Genomic DNA, 18,977 nt, shown 5'->3' with positions numbered 1-18,977 from the left:
CAAGATCAATTCTATCCCATACTTGAATGCGGCGTAAAACTCACTTACTCACTCCAGATAATGTTAGACATATCTGCGAATTCCCGGAAACAGATGCAAATACTCCACATGCACCACATTTTCCAAACCCTAAAATAATACTATACATCCTCTACAGTTCCAAACCTGCACATGATTGAAACATAGCATTTGCCTCAGTGGGACTACATGATACTGGGAAGTATATGAGAAAGAAGAACAGCATAAGTCCCAGTTTGGGCCATTCGGTACAGAACAACAGCCCTAAACAGGGATAACGTACCTTGTCCCGGACATGTTTTGCAGCATCGTTCTGGCAGGAGGACTGGGGTATCACACATTGGCTTGGGGCATTCATTCTTAATGTTCCGACACACAATCTGCCCTTGGTGCTGGAGAATGCCTTTCCTCTCAACCTGCAAGAGAGACATCGAATAAATGAGTCTTATTTTAGCAGTATTTCAGCAAATTTCACGGGAGTGGGATGTGGGGTGTGTGGGTTGGTAGACACTATGGGCTTCAACCAGGGTCTTCCACCAGGGTCTCCCACCAGGGTCTTCCACGTGATGAGCGGCGCTTTCACCACAAATCTACCACAACGCACCCAACGCCTATTTAAAATCCGTATTGTGTAACGAATGGTGCAGAATGGTTTCAAACATTTTGATATGCAAAATCGGACGTTCGGCGGGTTGAAATGAAGTTTTAACCTTTCACATTTCACTGCAAACATAAATACAGATAATTAATGTTTTCAATAGCAAATGAGGTGATAGATATATAACATGCAGTCTTATCGGGTCAAAGTTATTTTCACACATGAGTATAAAGTGGAAATAACAGCTGCCTGCACGTGTCAGGAGTGCGTGCGTGCGTCCGTCCTTGAGATCTTGAGTGTTCGAAGTTGTCACGTGCTGGCACCAAGACTACTGTCAGAAATAAAAAAGGGGGCATTTTGTATTAAGAGTTCGAGTACTTATTACTTATTTAAGAAAAAACGGGGAACAAATTCCCAGCACATGTTTGTGAATGAATGTTATTTTACACCGTGCGGAAACAGCCGGATTTCTGTATCAACACAGTGGGGCAAATTCGGTTAAGCCGGGCATGTCAGAAAAATACGAGGAGTACTTTACGCCACTTTCAGCAGTGCCACATGGGAGACACCAGCAGTGCCACGTAGGGGGAGACGCCAGCAGTGCCACGCAGGGGGAGACACGAGCAGGGCCACGCAGGGGGAGACACCGGCAGGGCCACGCAGGGGGAGACACGAGCAGGGCCACGCAGGGGGAGACACGAGCAGGGCCACGCAGGGGGAGACACCGGCAGTGCCACGCAGGGGGAGACACCGGCAGTGCCACGCAGGGGGAGACACCGGCAGTGCCACGCAGGGGGAGACACCGGCAGGGCCACGCAGGGGGAGACACCAGCAGTGCCAAGCAGGGGGAGACACCGGCAGGGCCACGCAGGGGGAGACACCAACAGTGCAATCAAATGAATGATAAACAGCAATTAACCAATCCCCATTGCCCCCTGCTCTGGGACACAAACACAAACATCAGCAGTGTTCTGTTCTACTTCAGCAACGCATGTTTGTCGTAAGAGAACTAACGTTAACGGGATCGGGTGATCTTGCTCGCTGACCTGGCTGACACGTCATCGGTTCGATGCTCATTATGACAATCATTGGATTTCTTTTATTGACATTCTATAAGTTGAGGGGATGAGTGAGTGAGTGGGTTTAATTTAAAACTCACCAATATCGAAAAGCCAACTGTATAGAATAAAGAAGTTGTATTTCCATAAAAATTGTCCTCACTGTTAATCACTGAACTATCTGGTTTTGACTCGACTATTTACAGACAGTCGCCATATACTGGGTAGCTGGTATATTGCGGAGTGCGGCCTTAAACAATAGACCTCCAATCACCCAGAAGCACAGGTCTTGCGCTAAAACCCTTGAAACCTAATCCTGCCGACTATGGCGTCGTTTTTGACGTCGTTTTTGGCGTCGGTGAGTGAGTGAGTGAGTGGGTTTAGTTTTACGTCGCACTCAGCAATATTCCAGATATAGGGCGGCAATCTGTAAATGATCGAGTATGGACCAGACAATCCAGTGATCAACAGGATGAGCATCGATTTGCGCAATTGGGAACCGCTGACACGAGTCAACTAAGTCAGCGAGTCTGACTACCCAATCCCGTTAGTCGCCTCTTGCGACAAGTATAACAGCAAGCATGGGTTGCTGAAGGACTATTCTATTCCGGACCTTCAAGAGTCAGACGTCGGTAAGGGAGTGGATTGTTTTACACCGGCTTTAGCAATGTATCAATAATATCACTGCAGAAGAGTTTCACACATTGCACCTATATGGAGAATCGAATCCGTCGGGTCTTCGGCTTGACGAACGGACGCTTTTTCCACTGGACTACCTCTACGTCCCCAAGAAGACGATAATCCTGGGGAACATAGGGCGTGCCTGTTGCTGGTGAATAGGATACGTAAAAAATGTGTCCACCCCATTTATCAAAGACAGCCTTTCAAGAAAAGTCACTCTTGTTATACCCCAAGGTGTAATGACCCCATTTGGATATGAATCGTATTGTGACGTGGTCTAGTACTCGATCCTCGTTTTGAATTTACCGTTATGAGATCAGATTAGTGCAAATGTGTTGTTCAGTCATGCAAACGAGGTGGCTGAATGTCATGTATTCCGAAAATGTAGGGCGACTATATTCACATTTGATTATCTGATATATCCCCAGCTCCTGATAAGAGTGACGGCTTCCCGCTCCTTCAGTGTCAACTGGGGACTATCAGACATAGGTATTTGGTGGCCATGTCTATATTGTTGGCACGTGTTGGCTTTGGCAGGTAGCAGCGTTCGCGTCTCGCGCTGTACTGCTTCTCCGTCACTGCCCAGCTAATTGGTGATAGTTGTAGACGTTCGTCTCCCCAGGGGTTTGTTGAGTTGGATTGGTGGGTGGTTGAAGCAAATGGTGCCGGGGAAGAGGGGGTGATAGAAGCGAGTTGTGGTTCCCCAGGTCAAGGAAACTCAAGGTGGTTGGCGTCCCTGCCTCCTAGATCGGGAATAGGGGAAGATTTTGTGTTGAGGTTTTCTCGACGGTCTGAAAGTAATGGGATTCTCCCAAGTAAACAGTCCTTGATAGAACGAGCACTTATGTATGCTGTGGTTTGAATGCGACGGTCAGTCGGCTTACACAGTGTAAACTGTCGGGAGCCACTGCGCTTGACATGCTTCAGGATTTGTACTACGAACTTAACTCGAAACTACGATTGTGTAACAGTCTCTGGAACAAGGCAAGTCTCTGACTTCAAGATCGCATTGATGGGGAAACAATACAATCTCGGATGACGCGAAAAACACGATGTCGGGTAAGCGAGTTTAGTTTTACGTCGCTTTTAGCCATATTCCATCAAGATCACGGCGTGAGACACCAGAATGGGCTTCACACATTCACTGTGGGCTTTACACATTGTATCCGTGTGGGGAAGTCGAACCCGGGTGTTCGCCATGACGAGGGGACGCTTCTACCATTTGACTAACCATAGAGAAGTCACAAGAATGGCCATAGTGAATGACAGTAAGTTTTAAATAGCTGAGGCATGTTTCACATACCGCCACAGACATGTTGTCGGGGTGCGATGGGACAAGAACTGGCAGCTAACGGACGAGATCGCATCGATAACCATGGCAGATGACCATTTCACGATTATTATGTCGTGAGTTTGCTTTCAGCAATATTCCAACAACATCAGGGCGGGGGACACCACAAATGAGCTTCGCACATATTACTAATATGGGGAACTGAACCCGGATCTTCGGTGTGACGAGCGAACGTTAACCAAAAGGCTACACCACCACTTGAAGGCAATGAGAAAATCCACATTATGAAACTAAATGGGTTAGAATGGGCAAGGAATTATTTTAAATTAATTATTTCTAAAAGAACTGCAAAACGACTATAAAAATGTACAATGTCGAAATGACTGTATACAATACGGAGTACACTTTAATCGTGACAGTTAAGAGGCGGGAGCTTGATATTACAGAACGCATGAACCCTTAAGGGTTTTGCGATTTCTTATAAAGTTTAACACGGCTGTTTGTTATCTCTCGGCAGTGGAGGCTGAGTATGGAGCTATTGCATGTATTCCTGGAATGTAGATGGTCTGTGTGGGATGTTGTCACCATATCCCATGGACCTGGATTGGGTTTAGTTTTACGAGAGACAGAACACAGCCTGGTGACGAGGGTCATTGAGGACATACATGGGAGTGAACATCGGCACTATGTGTGGTGTACCGTGCGAGCTTCGGTCAATCTGGGTGGGGGATCTTGTCACAGGTGTACTACGGTGCGGCGTTGGGGTTTAGTCACACGTGTGTTACTGTGGTAGGGATATAACTCGCGGTGTAATGATGTCATGGGTGGGAGATCTAGTCACGGGTGCAAAACTGTGATGGGTAGTAGATCTAGTCACCGGTGTGATACTGTCATGGGTGGGACATCTTGTCACGGGTGCAAAACTGTGATGGGTAGTAGATCTAGTTAGCGGTGTAATACCGTCATGGGTGGGACATCTAGTCATGGGTGGGACATCTAGTCACGGGTGCAAAACTGTGATGGGTAGTAGATCTAGTCACCGGTGTAATACTGTCATGGGTGGGGCATCTAGTCAAGGGTGTTGGCCAAGGACCTTGTTACTGTGTAATACTGCGATGGCGGGGAATATTGTCACAGATTAATACTGATACGTAAGCGATTCTGAATTCTATGTGTACGTTGACTAAAGCTGACATAACTAATTTAATAGAACAGCAGATCCGCACTGTGCAACTCTGCCCAACGTACTTCGGAGCTCCAGACAATTGAGGAGATACGTACTGCCGTGTCATCAGACTGTCAGAGAAAAGACAATGAAACAGTGATCCCCTCAAAGCGAGGCCACCCCAAGTCCATTCCCTCCTTGTACCCTGTGTTTGACACGCCACACGGGGAGTACTTGTTCTCACAGCATCGGTTATCCGCATGGACGGGCGGTAAATCATTGAAGGTACAGCCACTTAATACCGTTGTAAGATGATATCAGATTAAAACTAAAACAGCGGATTCCGGTAAAAATCAGTCGAGAAGAAAAGATTCGAATAAAAGTACGCATTATGGAGAAAATTGCGTGATTGACGCTGTTAAACAAAATGGCTCTGATTGCCATACTGTCAGTTGGCCTTAATCCCCAAACTTAACAGCGCGGTCGGTCCACGTGACCCGAGTTGAACTAGGTATCGTCTTCAAAAGATCAAATTAGGGTACAAATTGGTGATATCGATGGCACTAAGGGTCCCCTCGGTCTGAGTTATAGGCCCATAAAATTCGACCATCTACACGTGTCACAGTCACAGTCAATCGGGGAAGGTTTGGAGGGTGGTGTGTGTGTGTGGGGGGGGGGGGGGGGGGGGTGCAGACAGACAGTGAGACAGACAGTTACCCCATAGGCTAAACTGTGGATCGATGATGTATGTATAATGATGTTTGAAACGTGTTGCACTAACCTTGCGACTAAACTGTGAACACACGGCCAATGTACCGGGGGTCTGTGGTTTACATGTACCCTTTGCAAATAAACAGTATTGATTCACTTATGGCACTGATAAAATTATAACAGTCATGAAAACCTTAAAGGTCACATGCAACCAAAAAATCAAACATTATTAAAACACATTTATCACTTATTCATGACATATAATATACATTGCTGCTTTTAAAAAAACGAATGAAAAAATTATAAGCGTACAATCGCGATTCAAAAGTGCAATATTTTGTACTTGGGCTTACCTCCCTCGAAACGAAGCCTGCGGGAGACCGAACCCAGTCATACCGGGTGGATATGCACTCAAGTGTAACGACGGTTTCCGATTGGCTGTTTCATTTGCTGATATGCTGAGGGTTCATTGTGTGTACAGAAAGATGATCTGTTTGATGGGCATTTTAGAAGTATAGCCAGTAACAAGAAAGTAAGATTCTGTATGGATAACAACTTCTTTTGGTGTACTTGATGCGCCGTTTCAGTGTGGATTCATATACTGTTGTCAAACAAAATCATGCATATACACTAAAAGAAGTCGTTATCCATGAAGAATGTACAGAGAGATGTTGGGTTTGGAAAATACATGTTCTCTGAATTTGCGCTCGATCCAATTAAAAATCATGTCAGTAGAGATGGTCAACTACTGCGTGGCTGGAATCTGTCATTCGTCCAAGTACAAAGCAGGACTTGAAACTGACAATAGTTTGCACCAGTTTCCGTCAGATCCAGTCATCCGAAAAAAATGAATGTAGTGTGTTTGCAACCCACAGACATAAAAACATGCCATGTGTATCACACCTGCCTAATTACATAATGTGGCAGACACGGGACTCCGGTGCACGAGTCATAAATCAACTTATTTTCTTTATGTTGTAGAGTCTGATAGGTGTTAAGTTCAAATTGCACGTGGTCAATGATTGAAGCTGTGTATTGCATATTGTCTTTAGAAGACAGGCAGGCAGACATATAGGTGTGAATAAACGAGGCACTGAGCTTTCTCTGTGACAGAGACTGCTTACCACAATCAACAAGTTTTTTTACGTAACGAGAAGATTATTTAATTGTTTGTGTACACAACCAAGATTAGACTACTGCTCACAACCTCAGACGCTGGGCATGCATACTGTTTCGAGCTCCGCGAACCTATTCACTGCTCATGCGTTATGGACGCAGCGCAGCACAGCTGTTGAAACCAGTTTAGTGAAACGTTTGAACTCCGATTTCGCGGGCTTTTTTTCATCGCGTTTTTTTTCAACTTTATAGCTTGAATTGGCATTTTTATGATTTGTTTCGGTAAATGCATACCGAAAGGTACCAGAATCCGCAAAGTTTTACGTTGCATGTGACCTTTAAAAAGGTAAATGCCATAATTCTAAACCTTATAATGCTGTTCTTGAATGAAATGTGACACAGTGGATATTAACGTCGAAAGCTGCCTTCCATCTCGCTCACCAAGAGCTGAAAGGACGGGACTGAAAGTTAACGGGAAATGAATGAGTGAGGTACGGCAGGACAGTAACAATGGATGAGTGAGGTACGGCAGGACAGTAACAATGGATGAGTGAGTTACGGCAGGACAGTAACAATGGATGAGTGAGGTACGGCAGGACAGTAACAATGGATGAGTGAGGTACGGTAGGACAGTAACAATGGATGAGTAAGGTACGGTAGGACAGTAACAATGGATGAGTAAGATGAGCGAGTTTAGTTTTACGCCGCACTCAGCAATATTCCAGCTATATGGAGGCGGTCTGTAAATAATCGAGTCTGGACCAGACAATCCAGTGATCAACACCATGAACATCGATCTGCGCAACTGGGAACCGATGACATGTGTTAGTCGCCTCTTATGACAAGCACAGTCGAAATCTATGGCAAGCATGGGATGCTGAGGGCCTCCTCGACCGCGGGCTTTCACGGTTCGAATGAGTAAGGTACGCTATGGCATTAACAATGAAAGAGTAAGGTTCTACGACGCTTTAGCAATATTTCAGCAATATCACGACGCAATGTACCTATGTGATGAACTGAACCAGGGCCACCGCAACAGCTTCGGTTCTTAGAAGTATATTCTTTTAACGCTTTTTTCTGGTGTGGCGAAGGTAAGCGATCGAACATCACCCATCCACTCTCTACGATACAAACCGTAGTGAGTGAAGGAGTTTACGTTTGTTTTTGACGTGTAAGCCGGTTTGGGGGTGCGTGCGTGCGTGCGTGCGTGCGTGCGTGCGTGCGTGCGTGCGTGTGAGGGGGGTGGGGGGGTGTTAATGGTCCCCAAGCCCCTGGCAATATGGGAATCGTGCAGTTTGTCGTAACTCTTTACCAACTGGCCTCTGTCAATTGATGTTCAAAAGAAAAATACATCGAATGACTTTTGACAGTATTCCAGCAATCTCACAACGGAGGACACCAGAAATGGGCTTCTCATACTGAACCCATGTGGGGACTCGAACCCGGGTCTTCGGCCTGACGAGTGAAGGCCTTGACCACAAGACTACTCTCCTGCCCTGCACTAGCTATAAAATAAGACATTTCAGAAACATCGACCAGATCATTTTCAGCAATTACTGTCCGCTGGACAACTGAACCATTAGGGAAGTCTGAGTGTCCTATTAGCAATGAAGAAACAAGTTAGGCGTTTTCTGTAAACGTAGTGTCGGTCTCACATCGCAGGATCAAGATACCAGCTCCTAACAACGTTCCGACGATCCCAGATCAATGGGTTTGGATCAATAAGTGGTCAGAGGTTGTCAGTACACAAGAGTAGCGTCAACGAGGGTACTTGTCCTGGGGATCTTCCCATTGTGGCGGGGAGTAGGTCTGTCAACACGACCGACGTATATATGCATACTCGGGAGTGGTACAAGTGAATAACCGTATTATTGAAATCTAGCAATAGTGAAAGCATACATTAAAAGGAAGGTCATTTACTCTTAAAGGTGGTCTTTTCCCTGCTTATTGAGCTGGGATTCCCTGACTGAAATGATGGGGGTTTTTTTAGAAAATAACGCTGTTCAAATGTCTTGATAAAATACGAAAGTTGTCGAGAGCCTTAATTTCTTGAAAATCTAGTAATCTTACTTCCCAGTTGACAGACTTGGCTGGGCTGTATTGGGTGTAAGGCCTTCGGGGCCTTCAACACCCACTACCTGACTGAAATATTCGAACTGATAATCGAGTTTATTCCAGAACTCTAGATGAAATCTGATGAAATCACCGCCTATTTTCAATATATTCAGGAAGCTAAGATACACTTTTGCTCACATGTTGTTGCTTTTGTTAAAACCTCGTTTCTGAACCACTACTCTGCTGAACTGTGTGAGTGGATGAGTATGGTTTTATGCCGCCTTTGGCTAGATGTGACCTGTAGTTCTGTAACGCTAACGGTAAAATGTGGTAATGGAGCAAGACATGGTTTAGATCGCTTTCTACGTGGCTCTCAAATTGTCTTTATGAGTGAATGAGCTAGTTTAGTTGTACACCGCTTATGCACTAGTCCAGTAATATGACGGCGGGGAACAGAAGAAAATGGGTTTCACACATTGTACCCATGTGGGGAATCGAAACCCAATCTTCGGAGTGACAAGCCAACGCTTTACCATTTGACTACTCGATACCCCCACTGAGGCCTATATTACGTAAATCTTGGCATTTGTAAAATACATGTCGATTTAAACAGTGAGTGACGCCTTATATTTTCAAAATACTAGATGCTGCACTACGGTTGTTCGTGCGTTCGTTCGACTTGTTTATATGCTAGCAAACTGTTACAGTTGTAGGTGAACTGCAACGAAACCCACATTATAATAGGTAGTTATAATAGATTCATACCAGGAGACTTTGATAACAACGAAGGTGTAATGTATACACACAATTTCAACACTGGTGGGCAATACACATCCATGGTGACCTCTGAGGACGTCAGAAGGCGTGGACCTGATCTGGACCTGATCGTGGTCAAGCTCGGACACTCCTCTAGTTGTGCGTCATTGGATTTTGTTGCATTCAACCCATGTCATCGCGTCAATCACTGGATTGTTTGATCCAAGTGAGTGAGTGAGTTTAGTTTTACGCCGCACTCAGCAATATTACAGCTATATGGCGGCGATCTGTAAATAATCGAGTCTTGACCAGACAATTCAGTGATTAACAACATGAGCATCGATCTGCGCAATTGGTAACCGATGACATGTGTCAACCAAGTCAGCGAGCCTGACCACCCGATCCCGCCTTTCACGGCAAGCATGGGTTGCTGAAGGCCTATTCTACCCCGGGACCTTCACGGGTCTGTTTGATCCAAATTTGACTATCATGTACTCATGTCCTGAAAGAAAATATACCCCCTTCACATTTAAAAGTGTTTGGTTTAGAGACGTAACCAAAATTAAACACCCAGCCCCATACCACCTCACAAGTATGAATATCAAAATTCACAAAAAAACGTGTACTCAAGCTAAGAGGCTATTCGCTGAAATACAGAAAACAATCATCCGTTCTAATTTTTGCCGCAGGTCACGGCGGTGAAAGTCGAAAAAATGTTGCAGTAATTGTCTCCACTTGAACATAATCCTCTCTAATCCCTTAATCCAGTTCGTCCCCTCCTAAAGATGTCCCCTGGGGTGACAATTGTGTACGCTAATCCACTCTACCGATTCTTTTCTCTTTCCGCGAAGTAGATAATCCCTTGTTTTACCGCTTCGACATGGCAGACAACGACTTGTAATCCGAGGCATGAATATGACAACTAATGGTCGTTCCGATTGCCTCAGTCGACGTTTTATCACAGTTCAAATGATAATCTTATCCACATAACTTACACGAGCCAGTAGCGCCCCGAGCCGAGGCGTGCCGAACGCTCACACACAAGGATTAAACATGTAAAAGTTGTCGGTGGAATAAGGCAGACATTCCCCGGTACCCGGCATCTGGCTAATAAAGCCAGTATCAATCAAGGGAGCATTTCCTTTCATTTACAGTGGGAAATGTCAGATATTTGACCCTTTGAGAAATGTGACCTGTAGATTGTTCTGTAACGCTACTGGTAAATTAAATGATAATGGAGCGAGAATTGGTTTATGCCGCTTTTAGGTGGCTATCAATTTGATGCAACATATGTCATATTTGGGATTTCACTTTCTCAGTAATGTACAAATTCTAGTACTTTTTGGGTTGAGTCCCATCCGGGATTCGAACCCGCACCCTCAGAGTCAGTCACCTAATCGTCAGCACACAAAGTCAGCCCGCTCAGCCATCGCCACTTCCACTTCCGGCTGAGGAGACGAGAAATGGGTTCAAACATTTTACCCATTTGGGGAATCGAACCCGGGTCTTCAGCATGAAGAGCGGACGCTTTAACCACAAAGGTTACCCCACCGCCCCACAACATACAAGTAGACCTAATAAGGACAGATCCAAAGGGAACCGCTACAACTGCTTATAGTTTATTGTTTGTTTTTGTTTTGTTTGTCTTTTTTCTGTTTTGTTTTGTTTTTGTTTGTTGTTGTTTTTTGTTTTTTTTGTATATTTGTTTTTTTGGTGGCACAGTCAGCAACACTCCAGTCGAAGCAGTCTGCAAACAAGTGAGCCTGGCCACAGCAAGTCACTGATATCTTGCAATGATACGCGTGAGTGAGTGAGTGGGTTCAGTTTTACTCCGCGCTAAGCAATGTTTCAGCTATATATATGGCTGGGGTCTGTATATAATGGAGACTTTGCAAGACAATCCAGTAATCAACAGCGTGCGCGTCGATATGCGCGATGAGATGTGTCAAATAAGCCAACTAGCCTTTCCACCCGATCCCGTCAGTTGCCTCTTACAACAAGCATGGGTTACTGACAGTCAATTCTAAGTCAGAACTTCGCAGTTCCAAAAAAAGTATTACTAAATCCTGTTAATGTTGGGAAACGAAGGCTGACTTTTCGAAATGGGAACCGTAGGAGGATGCGTTGACACTTCTGGAATACAATTCGACTATAGGCAATATGACAAATTAATTTTGTTATTATATGATTATCTTTAATCGTCATAATTATGACACTCATGAATGGTTCTAGTTGGGGTTTACGTCGTTCTCAACGATATTCTTACATTATCTCGGTATAGGCCACCAGAAATGGGCGTCACACATTGCACCCATGTGGGAAACCGAACCCGGGTTTTCGGCGTGACGAGCGAACGCTTTTGAACACTAGGCTACCACACCGCCACTATTTCAATACTAAGAAGAAAGAACTACTTCTGTCACATGAATACGTTGCATCTGTCTGGCCACATTAACTATATCAGTAGGCTTTCCTAGGCGCATTTTGAGTTGTATACATGTATTTACACCTGGTGTTGCGTAGCTCTTCCAGCTTACAGTACACAAGGAGTCCTGTGGCCGGACCATTAGATAGTCGCGCCTAAGACCTGGGTTCAGTTCTCTTGAGAGGACAACTATGATAACAGTTGCCTGGGAATGCTGACAATGGCTATTCACTTCATCCCAGCCTTCACTGGACATTTGGTGTGGAAATATATATTTCCATACTTAATGTTATACTCACACTAATGACGACGTTGCATTTGTCACGCATATGTATATCTAATCTAAAATCGTTCCAGGAAATATTGTCTTTTTGCACCACAATATTCGCGTCTGCGGTATATATGAAAGACTGTCGAGGGGCTTTCGTCTCAAGATGACAGCCCTCTGAAGACTCCTCTTCATTCCGAGCACGGAGTGTGCGAGAATGTCAAACAGTCTGGTGGAGATGGGGCGAAATACCACGTCCATTACACTCGCGGCGTGAAACGTACACACTCGTCAGCCATGTCACCGGACTGTTCCAGTAGGACCATTGAATAACGCCTTATGACGGTCTCTGTGAGATACAGACACACTGGACATTGGGGTGGAATCATTTAGTGTACTGGACATTCGGATATTTCTAATTTTTAGTTTAGCAGTTCACACAGCAAATTATCTAATTCTATTTTTCTCATATAATGCAACGCGAATTGAAATGTATTTGGTTCCACCAAAGGGTTATCACAGTTGTCCCAGACTTATTGCCAAATATTTTGTCCTACATCACGGGCTGAGTGCGTTTGTACGAAAGAATCTTAGCATTAACGTCACTGAGTGGTGTGATCGGTTGTAGGAAGCAATGTTAGCGATCCAGATATGCCAAGAATATTCGGCACAACGACGTTTTAATGTAATTGGTGATCACAAATTTAATGTCAGTGTACAAAGTTTGTAAAACTGCACAGATGAATTTCAAATTAGGTTCTGAAACTTCTATCATAAAGATCCATGGGGTATTTTTCAGCACTAACGGGCCTACAATTTCGAAACTCTCTTAGCGTTAACATAATCGAAAGTGCCATACCTTAACTTTAACCTACGACCACCTTAGCTCTTAAAGAGCTTCGAAAACCGAGACCCTTGCTTGTTTGCGTTCTTGAATTCGAGACTGTGCGGGATTCGCATGTTTCGAACCATGACTACAAGCAATGGGATGTGCTTTGAAGGGGTAGGTTGTCACATCACGGATGGAGGTAGCGTGCGTGGGTGGAATCTAGCGTCAGGATTACTGATAAAACTGTACTGATAAAACAAGGTGCCATACTTAGTACGGACTTGAGTGAGTGAGGTTGTATGGTTTATGCCACCTTTAGCAATATTCCAGCAATATCATGGTGTGGGCAAAAGAAATCAACTTCACATGTGTCCACGTGAGGAATCGAAACGGGTCTTTGGATTGACGAGTGAGTTTTGCTGTACTCAACATTCCAGCGGTATTGCGGCAATCTGTAAATAATCGAGTCTGACCCTGTGGTGAACAGCATGAGCTCTATCTGCGGAGCTGCAAACCGATGACATGTGTCAACCAATACAGCGAACGTGACCATCCGATCCTGTTACTTGCCTCTTACGACAATCATAAGCGCCTTTCATGGCAAGCGTGGATTGATGAAAACTTATTCTACTTCGGATCTTCACGGGTGCTTTGGAGTGACGAGCGAAACGCCTTAACCACACGGCTACTCCACAGCCCCAAGTACGCACTAAAGCCGTATTATTTTATTGAGCAAGCCCACTGATACTCGACAAAGTATACGGACTCAAAATTGACAAATCATTTCTTGGCCGTAGACAGGTTCTAGGCAGGTTATGAAAAGTAACGTCTTAAGGTTCGGAATCGAACCATCAAGTGGACATATTTTATCCCTTGAATGCCGAAAGTCAGGTAGGGTGAATGAATTTAGTTTAACGCCGCTTTCAGCAATATTCCAGCAATGACAGGGCGGGGAACACAAGAAATGAGCTTCACACGCTGTACCCACGTGGGGAATCTAACACGGATGTTCGACGTGACGAGCGTACGTTTAACCACTACGATACCCAAACACCCTCTGGCAGGGTGAGACCCGTGAAGGTCCCGGGGTAGAATAGGCCTTCAGCAACCCATGTTTGCCATAAGAGGCGACTCAGCTTGTCGTAAGAGGCGACTAACGGGATCGGGTGGTCAGGTTCGCTGACTTGGTTGACACATGTCATCGGTTCCCAATTGCGCAGATCGATGCTCATGTTATTGATCACTGGATTGTCTGGTCCAGACTCGATTACTTACAGACCGCCGCCATATGGCTGGAATATTGCTGAGTGCGGCGTAAAACTCAACTCCCTCACTCGGACAGGGTGAAACATATACAATCATGGTTTTATAAACTAACTCAAATACACAACTAAGTTAATTTCGGTATACCCGTATTTCCTTATCAGCATTTCGAGTAAGACACGAGTGACCGGGACGTAAAAAGGACAAGTACGTTACAAATGTATATCCGTCAGTTCGTTTTAAGCGCATTCGTTACTGTTCCATCTTCTAACGACTTTACGCTCTCCGGGACAGCAATCTATGCACTAGACCAAAGAGACAGTCTTAGAATTCTTTTGAAAAACACACGCATAAACAAAGATTACACTGCATTATGTATCCGATACAGATGGTGCAACAGAAATGTCATCATAGAACATAGGGTCCCTAGCAACAAGGAATGCTTGATTAGGAACATACAATAATGTTAAACAAACCATCCGTACAATAATGTGAATGATGAAGGTTGTAAAATACATCCTTGTCGTAATCCCGTCAAAGCTGTCAACAGTGCGCTTTTGGATGGCATTGAGCGATTAGACTTAAAAGCCAGCTTGCGACAACTGCTGAGGTGCATTCCCGTATATTACTCAGACACCTCGTGGAGAACTGTTTAGCATGTTATTTCACCTCTAAGCCATAGACAAGTATTCGGTACAGGTCTCCCTAACATCAAGCCTTTATGGTGTAATGACAGTGGAATAGTTATTGTCGAAACCGTCTCTACTTAAAACTCGCTAGTTTAATACACTTTTCAATTCGCTCCATCGCGCGTAGGATGGGAGAAGTTAAGTGTGAGCTATCTTGGAGAAAGGATCCTTTTATTCCCTGTACCCAAGCTTATAGCGAACGTTAGTTAAAGTATTATTATATACTTCTAGACCAAGTCAGGGCCTCATAAAATGGGGACCCCTTGTAGTTCTTCGTCTTGGACAAAATCACTCAAAAGAATCCCAGTGTCATCCACCCGTTTCTCTTGGGTACGTCGGGAATTCGGGTATGCAACAAATGCAAATATGCTCCGACTCGATGGGGATAAGCTGACACCATCATCGCTCTCCACTAAACCTTACAACTCTTCATAAATAGGTTGTTTACCTTTGCAAACTGTTTCAACTGCGGTGTGTTTCTCCTTATGATTATCTTATGTGTGGAGCGTGTGCTCGCCACTCGGACTGTTAAACTTCGTGTCTTTGGGGCTGTGTTGATGGAGCTGATGATGTGGAGTGAGTGAGTTAATATTTAACGTCACATCGTCAGTATTGCTGCCATATCGTGACGAGAGCATTCTTGACAAAAGGAATTGATGTGTTATATGGTAAAGAACCTGTCGGCGAAGGACAGTAAAACAACTAGAATATCACAATAAGAACAAAACTAGCGTGACAAGTTAAAACTAATTTCACTATTCAGACAATACCATATAAAAACAGACTATAGATCGCCAACAACTGAAGGTAGATCACCATACTAGAGGCCTGGTGATGTAGAGATAATTCCATTAGAAATTAGAAAATGACGCCGAAGGCGCTGATGATCAATACATTTTTCCATGATGATGATGGTGGTGGTGGTGTGATGGTGGTGGTGTGATGGTGGTGTGATGGTGGTGTGGTGGTGGTGTGATGGTGTCGGCCGTCGTGGTTGTGATGGTGGTGGTGTGATGGTGGTGTGGTGGTGGTGTGATGGTGGTGTGGTGGTGGTGGTGTGATGGTGGTGGTGTGATGGTGGTGTGATGGTGGTGGTGTGATGGTGGTGTGATGGTGGTGTGATGGTGTCGGCCGTCGTGGTTGTGATGGTGGTGGTGTGATGGTGGTGTGATGGTGGTGTGATGGTGTCGGCCGTCGTGGTTGTGATGGTGGTGGTGTGATGGTGGTGTGATGGTGGTGTGATGGTGTCGGCCGTCGTGGTTGTGATGGCCATACGTAAATTAAAAAGGCGTTGCTTCGGCATTGTTTCATCCTTGTCATAGCGATATCAGCAAGTTATCGAATGTATCGACATGTAATACTAAAGCCTTTTCGATGATGATGATGATGATGATGATGATGATGATGAAAACGAACTTACCGGTAAACATTCGCACTTGACACACACCATGGTCCCATGAGGAAGTAGAGCTGGGCTCCATCGCTGTTCCAAGTGGTAAAACGTCCCCCCAAGCCAACAGCCTACATTTAGAAAAGCTTTCATAAGACAAGAATAGGCATATTCAACGCATCAGAATCTCGCTCCACCGAGAACCGTATAAACAGCACGTAGGAAAGGCAAGCTAGCCCAACATTTGACGGTACTAGTACTACAATAGTTACCTATAAACGCGAAAACAAATTACATCAACAAAATACATCAGAATAAGGTTTGCGGGTATTTCGTCCCATCCATAAGAACTCATTCATCAGCACATTCAGAAAAAACGTTATTAACAAAACTGAAAAAAACGGTTACAGGAACGGTGAAATACAGGGAAGGTCTGGTCTATGTAACGCTCGAATCACACCGACACGCGGGCGAGACCAGGCGTGGAATTCACATGTTCAATACCACCGCTGATTTGTACAATGAATGAATGGAAGGTTTAGTAACAGGGTAGCGATTTAACATTTGAAAAGCAGTTTCGTATAGGGTGGTGATACGAAGAACGACGACCATAGAAAAACTTCTATGAGCTAGACATATTATGACTACGGCCATTGACGGCTTCCTCTATCACAAATATCAACAGACGCTTGGCTATATCACAGTCGAGGCGTTTAGAACGACGGCCGTACAACACAACTGTAATAACTGAAGGCATATCCCCACTCGAGTCGCAAGACGGAGATAAGAGGAAAAACTCAAACAGATACTTTGTGATTCTATATCTACGTTCAACTGTTGCCCGTTCACCGCGACAATTATCTGTGGTAGCGGTTGAAAAAATATTTTCATAGAAGCATTGGCAGTTGTACGTAAACAAGCTTAATGAAATAGATATCAAGAATGCAACCAGCTGAAATTGACATCTTTCCCCAGCACTGATAAACGAGGGCGATGCATTCACATTACTTATAAATCTTTTAAACAAACATTATATCAAATTACATGTTTACCCTATTGGATATTTATGGTTACGCATGTAAATATTTAGGACGTCATGCCGACCGATTTTGACAAAAATGACTCCGTGCTATATCTACATAAGGTAATTCTTACCTGGAGTTCGGCTTTGTTTGTGCTCCACTTTATCCTCTATCAAAGGAAACTTTTTAAATTTCCGACAATCAAATCCAGGTATGGTCACAAATAACAGAAATATAAACATCCCGAATTGGGAGCCTAGCCTTCGTGTATCCATTTCCCTAGCGAGTGAGGACCTTGTATATCCGAGTGTGGTCGATGCTCCGAGTCGGACTATCTCGAGTCGCTAGGATCCGTTCACCCCCGACATTCGGCTTGGATTGAAATTGTGACAATCACACGACGATCTTAAACACAGACCAAATAAGCTTAAAATCACAATTAGAAAAAATCTCATTAAGCTTATGCCATGTGCTTGGGCCGAGAGTACACACATGCCTGCGCCGCATGAGCTGGGGTGAGTTTCATGCCGGGAGTGAGTGTGCACGCTGACTGGCCGCGCTCGCTATACCTGGCTCGCTTCTCGCTAGCTCAGCCTACTCTATCGCTCGCTTGAGTCTCCGGCAAGTTGTCCGTATGCATGCCAGCGGCTAATAAACAATATTAATTGGAGTTTAATTACTGAATGGGTACATATCTGAAATGATAGTTTAGTCTGCTTGACCAGATGTGTTTGGCATGCAGTTAACATGGGATATTGATAAATGTGAATTTGACGTGTCTTCAGCTGAGGTCTTTGTGTTGGTGTGAATATGGGGAAATTGAAAACTGTCTAATTGGAAATTACGGAAGTTTGTGAATGGTCACTCGTACTTTTGTTTCGGAAATTGTCCAGTAGTAACTGTGGGGTTTACAAAAGCGAGATCTTGAAATCTCATTAAAATATTGAGTGTTACGAGATACCCACTCCAGGGTGTATATTTCAACTGCTGGGATATCATCCCCCTCATTTCGGGGCCGGGTGAGACAAGTTACAAAATCGTGATACATGTCTTTGTATAAAAATATAGTGAACTGGGTTCCAGAGGGATTCTTAAGATTAATGAAAGATTAATGACAGCTTTATTTTAGTTTTGTTTTAATCGGTGTGGGTTTTTTTCAATATTATACATGTACACTACTCTATACGTTACGTTGTTATGGAAACAAACCGCCAAAAAACGTGTCTTTTGTCATAATAAAACCGGGTCTTATAGCCTTCTAAGATTTTACTACATTCACGCCAGCCATATTTTAACATTGTTTATTATGCTTGCTTACCCTGAATTAAAATATTTTTCTGAAGTCGGTGGCTGGCTTTGTATAAGTCATATTATCTTAAGATTAATTTCAATGCTTGTCAGTGATGATATATAATGATGAGTTATATACTGAGAGGCTTAAAGGATGACATGACAGCATATGTTCGAAATGTTTTTCCAGGTTTCCGAGTTGTTCGATCCTAATCGGGGAAAAAATACAGGAAAACTGGCGCCTTTGTGTGATCCCTTATGTTGTCCCTCGGCAGGTGAGTACATAAGCCTGTATTCATGCTGTAGTTTATTGTCATTGTCTTAGAAGACTGTAAAGACGAAATGAGGGAAT

At 44.2% G+C, this 18,977-nt stretch overlaps 1 protein-coding gene across 1 annotated transcript in view; it reads right to left on the bottom strand.

Moving 5' to 3' along the window:
- LOC137267523 (chordin-like) overlaps nt 1-18,147 on the bottom strand; it is a 37,959-nt gene extending 19,812 nt beyond the window's left edge. Inside the window, exons 1-3 of the mRNA XM_067802001.1 lie at nt 17,469-18,147; nt 16,344-16,444; nt 302-434 (exon numbers count right to left, since the gene is read on the bottom strand). Of these exons, the coding sequence (XP_067658102.1) occupies nt 302-434; nt 16,344-16,444; nt 17,469-17,610 (376 nt within the window). The 5' untranslated portion in view covers nt 17,611-18,147. The remainder of the gene's footprint in view (nt 1-301; nt 435-16,343; nt 16,445-17,468) is intronic.
- Nucleotides 18,148-18,977: the final 830 nt, after the last annotated feature.

The sequence above is a fragment of the Haliotis asinina genome, chromosome 16 (genome assembly GCF_037392515.1).
Source record: "Haliotis asinina isolate JCU_RB_2024 chromosome 16, JCU_Hal_asi_v2, whole genome shotgun sequence".
Taxonomy (NCBI): domain Eukaryota; kingdom Metazoa; phylum Mollusca; class Gastropoda; order Lepetellida; family Haliotidae; genus Haliotis; species Haliotis asinina.
The sequence above is the reverse complement of the archived record's forward strand: the minus strand, read 5'-3'. Positions and strand labels throughout refer to the sequence as shown.